The sequence below is a fragment of the Hyposmocoma kahamanoa genome, unplaced genomic scaffold (genome assembly GCF_003589595.1).
Source record: "Hyposmocoma kahamanoa isolate Upper Pololo Valley unplaced genomic scaffold, ASM358959v1 92, whole genome shotgun sequence".
Lineage (NCBI taxonomy): Eukaryota > Metazoa > Arthropoda > Insecta > Lepidoptera > Cosmopterigidae > Hyposmocoma > Hyposmocoma kahamanoa.
Window position 1 is genome coordinate 693646 of NW_020654748.1, and position 6520 is coordinate 700165.

At 33.9% G+C, this 6520-nt stretch overlaps 1 protein-coding gene across 1 annotated transcript; it reads right to left on the minus strand.

Moving 5' to 3' along the window:
- Positions 1-2222: 2222 nt before the first annotated feature.
- Positions 2223-3400, minus strand: LOC113236894 (putative uncharacterized protein DDB_G0271606). Its single transcript, XM_026473107.1, has 2 exons — positions 3057-3400; positions 2223-2971 (listed from the first exon to the last, which is right to left on the minus strand). Exons 1-2 carry the CDS (start codon positions 3353-3355, stop codon positions 2452-2454), a joined length of 819 nt encoding a protein of 272 aa, XP_026328892.1. The 5' UTR covers positions 3356-3400; the 3' UTR covers positions 2223-2451.
- Positions 3401-6520: the final 3120 nt, after the last annotated feature.

The following is a 6520-nucleotide window of genomic DNA, read 5'->3' on the forward strand; positions in this document are numbered from 1 at the left end:
TGCAACTTCTGTGGACAGACCTGTGACTTAACACCAGGCGTACGGTTTGTTCGTCCCATCACTTGGTTATATTAAAAATAATTCATTTATGACAAAGCAAATTTATCTTAACATAAGCCAGTCAAATCATACTAAGATGGTCACTCTACAGGTCCATTTTCTACCGATCTATTTACCTGTCACCCGCATCCACTCCAAACCAATACATAAATAAATAATGACGTCACAACACAAGTCAATACAATAGGCAAGTGAACACAATTCATTGAATTACGAATGCACCCGTCATTCGCAAACACGACGTCATTAATACACAGACAATTAGCAAATGGATTTACTCAATGCACGATTCGGATATATACAAAACGAACATTGAATAACGTAGCAGAGGGTACATATTGCAGTGGGATTGTGCAAGTTAATAAGCTTATGACTACCCATGTTTATCGTAACGCGTGGTATTTACATCTACTTATTGCAAATTTGCAACAGAAGTCGTCCCACGTTATATGGTAAAATTGTAGCTAAAAAGAGCTGAGGTCAAGGCAATAATAATGAAAACGAAAATGGTTCGACTTCAGTTTGACGTGTACAGAAAGTAAGTGTTGTTTGTCGTATTAAAGTGAGTGACAATGGTAATGCCACAAGTAATCGAGATGAGGAGACGACAACGAAAGAGGGTAGACAGATATGTTCTTAGAACTTTATATTCAGCCACTGACCAGTCAACCCGTGATCATGGAGCATATAAACGTTCTTAAATATCGGGAAAACAAAAAGAATCATATTGTAAGAAACTTATAGTTAATGATAATTCCTGTCAAATTTGTTCTATAGTAACGGAAAATCTATCTAGATTTAAAATTCACAGAAATGGGCAAATCCTGCTATGATGCCAGTTGATCTACAGGGCTCCGCGTGGCGTGGCGTGGCACTGTCAGCATGATGAATGTTATACCATTGTCTGCTGCTCTGCCAATACGAAAGGTAAATCTATCTTCACATGAATTAATAGCTTTTCCCAGTTCAAGTAAATCTTCATAGAAAATATTATCTTAATAATGAATCACTTTCGAAAACGGTTAAACATAATATAAGCATCATTCAATAACGACACTTTTTAATTGGCAGATTAATTCTTTAGTGTAGCTGAAATTTTCATGACTGTAGTCAATGTACAATGTGGACAGCATTTCGACTCATCTGAAGAATAGAGTCCGATGTGATTACATAGCGTCAAGAGAATTAAAAATAAAGAAAGAAAGAGAGTACGTTACGAGAGCAATTTCGTTATTGAAACTAAGGCCTACGTAAAGGTGTTTTGAGAATTTATATATCTTATTTCGTTTCGGAAATATAAAATCGAACAACAGTCGATCTGACATCCACAGCGAAGACGAACGAACGAAATGTGCTATGTCCTGAGAACAAATAGTCTTGCACATAGACCTTTGTTCTACGGACGAGTCGATTTGCTTGACGATTTTTGTGGAAGCGCATAGAACATCATTTCAGTTTCCGTTAAAGGATAATAATAGTTGCCGTTAGACAACAATACCTATCGATTTAAACATATCCGAAGCACAGCGAAGCATCTCTGAAACGCACGGAAATCCCTCGGATCGTGGTTTGCCATAACTCAAGGCACCATGAATTATTGATAGCTGCGGTCGCCAAACAGATATTAGATGATAAATAAACGACACTCCGTCGGGGATACGACGTTTTTCAAAATATAAAATGTTTGTGGAAAAACTTAGTTTGTTTTCTTTTTATTGGACCGTCGACAATATCTATTTATTATCAAAAAATATCCGATGTTATAGTATCTGAAGGTAGACTTCCTTTTAGAAGGATTGGTTTACAGTTGTCGTATTAGAACTTTCAATATGTTTACATCAAATAAGGATAAAAAAACAATATCACCATTATCAAAGCAAAGCAGCAGTATATGACAGACACTTTTATAAAATAAAATAAATACAAAAACATGTTTATTACTTTAACTTAAAGATAATAAATCTTCATACAATCATCAATATATTTATCTTGTACAACTTATAGATCGGTGATCATATGAACGGTGATTATTAAAATTTTGTATTTCAACCAGGCTCTCTCTGCTCCAAAGAATGAGCAGTACAAAAATTTATAAATCTAACTCATAATCATAATTTTCACATTGAAAATATTTGGCTAGTATTGAAAATATTCGCCTGTAATGATTTATAGCGAAAGCACATTTATTTCAAATAATGTTTCGCGCCCCTGGTTTAATAAAGCCACATCTGCAAAATTACAACTTTTCAAGACAGAGGTTAATAGATATTCACATGTACATAATTTGTTTCAAGTAGTGAGTTCATGTGATGGAAGCACTTTTGACACACAATCACATACGGCCTTATTATACCAAGTATAGGATTTCTATCGATTCAAAAATGTAGCAAGTTACTTTGAAAATATTCGACGACGACGTTTCCTGAAGTACATTCCATTTATTTTTTTCGGTGGCCGCGGAAGTTTGGGAGACGTTGGTTGTTCCAACGAATCTAAACCTAAACCTAAATCTCCGTCAGGAGAAGGATCTCTCAAAAGTGCATAAGCGACTTGTTCGTTTAATACACTTTGTTTTGGTTCTAGATCCTTTAATTTAGATATATGGGACTGTGGCTCACGGTCAGTTAAAATCATATCAGTTGCGGCTGGTATATTGTTCTTCTCATTATGGTCTATAATTACATCGTTGTATGACTTTTCTACGTCTTGCTGTTGCGGCTGTTGCCGTTGAAGCTGTTGCGGCTTTAACTGTTGCTGTTTTAACTGTTGCTGTTTTAACTGTTGCTGTTTTAACTGTTGCTGTTTTAACTGTTGCTGTTTTAACTGTTGCTGTTTTAACTGTTGCTGCTTTAACTGTTGCTGCTTTACCTGTTGCTGTTTTAACTGTTGCTGCTGAATCTGTTGTGGTGCGCTGAAATTAAGTTGTTTATTTCCATTATTGCCACTTTTGATAGCTATAGAATTTTTCAGGAAAATATTTGTTATTTAAAACTTACTGTTGAGCGAAATATTTCGGTCGTTGCTTCGCTACATAGTCTCTCGTTTGTTCATTCATTGATGAAGGATCTTTGTGAATTACGTCGCTTATATAATGCTCAACAGCTTTCGCTGCAATTTGGTTAGCCATGTCTTTAAAATATGGTGAATATAACATAGACTTAAATGTTTCTGCTACTTGGTCTGGGTCCATTTTAAGTACAATAGGACGTGCGTCACCTTTCCTTTTTAATAATCCCTTATCTGCATTTACATTCAATAACGACGTTAACAATAGCCATTTTAATCGTGTTAACATTGTTTCTTTTTCAAGTTTGTGTTTATTAAATTAATTTTCTTATTTTTCCATAAGAATCACAAAGATGTGGGACTAATTAATTTCCCAATTTTATCTCTCTTCGTTAATTTCAAGTGTACGACTAAAGCAACAAACCATTTCTTATGCGAAAATAGTCGTAAAAACGATAAAAGATAATTGTTTTTAAATTGCAAGCCAGTAATAGATTCTTCATGGTCACATTTACGTGTAACCAGTCTTGGAAATAAACAAATGACACGAAATATTTCAAATACAAGATTTCATGTTTTTAGTACAACTGTTTGTGAAAGAATCCTCCACCTTGTCGGTCCAAGGAAGTACTGCCATAATTATTTCTGCCGCCAAGCAGTAATGTGAGCTCTACTGCTATGCGAAATCATAATCAAGTGCTAGTAAAACTACAGGTACATGGGATTTGTCAAGTTTATATTTTAGGGAGACAGGCTCAGTGGCAGTGTCCCTCATGTCTATGCGATTTAAAGCTTCGAGTGGCACTGCAACTGTTATAGGTAGACGTGTAGCTTACCACCAGGCGCATGACTGTTTCGTTCTATCACAAACACCAAAAAAGCAAAGACATTTATTTATTACATTTTTTTGTTAAAAGTAACTAAAGAGATAATATAGTTTTATGCCTACCAATACACTTAAGAATAATTGTAACTTTTTCATTGAAAAAAAAATCCTCTCGTCAGAACCTGACTTCTTGGTGCATTTTGCATTTTCTTTTCTGGTTGTCATGGTGAGGTGACTGGTTGATTACACATATTGTGTCAAGTGAAACGTCGACTTTAATTTGTGGAAAATAATAAGTAATTTGTGACAGCCGAAACAAACCCAGAACAGCATCAGAGACTACCTCGAGAGTATACCCTTTCAAATAAAAGAAGAATTTTCTAAATCGGTGCGCAATTTTTTTTTTTTTTTTTTTTTAATTTATTTAATACTTTTACAAAAACTTAAACATATTACAAGCAGCTGTAGCTCAAAAACCACTAAGGGTTTATCTGTCCACAGCGATTCTCTCTAGCCAGTAAGTACTTCCTTAATTTATTTTTACATTTTCCTTCCACATATAGGTCTTGAATATACCCAGGCAAATTATTTAATAACTTAGGTATTATATACTCTAGTTTTCGAGTACCATACACATTATTTGTTTTAGGGAGTATATATTTTCTTGTCTGTATGACTCTCAAATTAGTTGGTCTCTGATATTCACATAATTTATGTACATAATTAAATTCAGCCAACGTTGAAAATTTTACTTTATCATAAACACTCATCACTTGACAATAACTAAATAACCCAACATCATTATCTATGTATCTATTTTTAATATACCTTGGAACAATAATTTTTAAGATTCTTAATTGCAAGCTATATATTTCTTTTAGATACGTATTATATGTTAAACCATAACTACTTATACCGTAACCAATCACAGAATCGGCTAGAATTGATGGAGAAATTGGTGAATGCCTGTAAAATTTGAGGATTTCCTTCGATTTTCATTGGATCCCCTCATCAGAATCTGACTTAGTGAATGCGTCTACCACGAAAGTACACCCTTTCAAACAAAAAAGGAACTTTCAAAATCGGTCCACAATTGACGAAGATATTCGAAAACATACATACAGCCGAACGTATAACCCCCTCCTTTTTTTTGAAGTCGATTAATAAGCACTTTTGTATGAGTAAGCCTTCTATCGATTTGGTAAATTACCTATGAATTTGATTATCATATAAATTTGCAACGACAAAGAGAATCCGTAACGTTGCTCCTGCTCCAATTTAGGCGGAATTAGATAAATTATAGATTTATTACATATTAATTGCTTTATACTAAAGGATTCTGAAGTATGGCTTCCCTGTTTAATTGTTCAATCACTTTAATAATAATAACGTAGGCCATTGAAACACTGAGGAACTTAGACTTTCGTCAAAACATCCTATAAACATCGAAATGCTTTAGCGCGATTAGTCGTCTTACACCTGATCAATAGCTCTTCCCTGATCAATTATTGACGACGGGAGCTATTCAGTGAAGGCTCATGTTAGATCCACATTATTAATTCCGTTAGAAAGCCTTTCTATACCAACTATTGTACTTCTCCGATATGTAGAATAGATATTAAATGCCGTTTTGAAATTGAGTACAAAACAAACACATCTATTGGCGCGTTTATTGTTTGAAGAACGTATTGTAAATATTGTAATTCTACTACGTTAATTAATCTCAACGTTAATCAAGTCAATATAATTGTATATTCCATTATCATAACTCATCTTGCTAAACTATGGGCTTTCCATTGGAGGATGTTCTTTTTAAATTGTTCATCAGGGTACTGTAACCTTTAACCTGTTTTTTATATTAAATCGTGAGTTTTAGGCCTAGTATTTTCAAGTCGATACCTGTAGTTACTATATTAATATGTATAACCTGAATTCCTGATCTCAGTGATATGGAGCTGCACAGGTGGTGAATAAGCCAATCAAATAATAAGAACTATGACTCTTAGCATTTTTATTCCTAAAGAGCTAGAATACAAAAATAATGTTACCATCGAAGGAAAAGTTTCTTCTGTTTTATGAATTTAAATTTTCAACAAGGACTTATAAAAATATACCAGTTTTAAAATTGTATAATAGCTTTTCATCGATCAAACATTGTTTAAGCTTAAAGCATTCAATACTGAATATACAAGGTGGCTCGAACGATGTGTACTTTATTCTTTTAGTCAGTAGTGACCATGGGTCCTGTAAAGAGCCCGAAATGTTGGTTTGTTTTAAAAAAGTATTACATGCGATGTAACTCCGAAAAAGTTGTTTCATTTCATTTATTTATTTATTCATTTATTTATTCACTCTCACATAAGGAAGATTGTACATTATAATTATATGTTAAACAAGACTTAATAATGACTAAAGTTAGCTACCTTAAGCGAGAGTCTGGAGTTCGTACTAGGTAACTAGACCTGTGTTACAAATCTCCAGGCTCCCACCCCGTTACAATTTATTTATTTAGTTTTCAAAAAGGTAAGTATATAATCTAAAAGGAAAGATATGAAGATGTTTCGTGAGTGAAATTTGTGTGTGTGTTTGTGTGTGTGTGTGTGTGTGTGTGTGTGTGTGTGTGTGTGT